Source organism: Apaloderma vittatum, unplaced genomic scaffold, assembly GCF_000703405.1.
Source record: "Apaloderma vittatum isolate BGI_N311 unplaced genomic scaffold, ASM70340v1 scaffold28653, whole genome shotgun sequence".
Lineage (NCBI taxonomy): Eukaryota > Metazoa > Chordata > Aves > Trogoniformes > Trogonidae > Apaloderma > Apaloderma vittatum.
The window spans coordinates 5,924-6,138 of record NW_009710280.1 but is presented as its reverse complement, the minus strand read 5'-3'; the positions used below and the strand labels follow the sequence as shown (position 1 = coordinate 6,138).

The window sequence follows — 215 nt, the reverse complement described above, 5'->3', positions numbered from 1 at the left end:
ATGGCAGCATGTCGCCGGGGACACGGCGAAGCGGGGCTGGCCTCACAGCGGGGCTCGGATAAGCCAGGGAAGATGCAGTCAAAACAATCGGAGCGGGAGCAGCCTCCCTCCTGGGGATTTGCACGGGGCCAGCGGCGCTGTGGAGGAAGGACCACGGCCACGTCTGGATGGGCAGGAGGGAAGTGGCCACGGGGGAAGGCTCCATTTCTGCCACA

At 66.0% G+C, this 215-nt stretch overlaps 1 protein-coding gene across 1 annotated transcript in view; it reads right to left on the bottom strand.

Moving 5' to 3' along the window:
* Window positions 1-215, bottom strand: part of HEYL (hes-related family bHLH transcription factor with YRPW motif-like) — a gene marked incomplete at its 5' end in the record, with an annotated part of 3,266 nt that overhangs the window by 292 nt on the left and 2,759 nt on the right. The window contains one exon of the mRNA XM_009867251.1: window positions 6-211. Coding sequence (XP_009865553.1) covers window positions 6-211 — 206 coding nt within the window. The remainder of the gene's footprint in view (window positions 1-5; window positions 212-215) is intronic.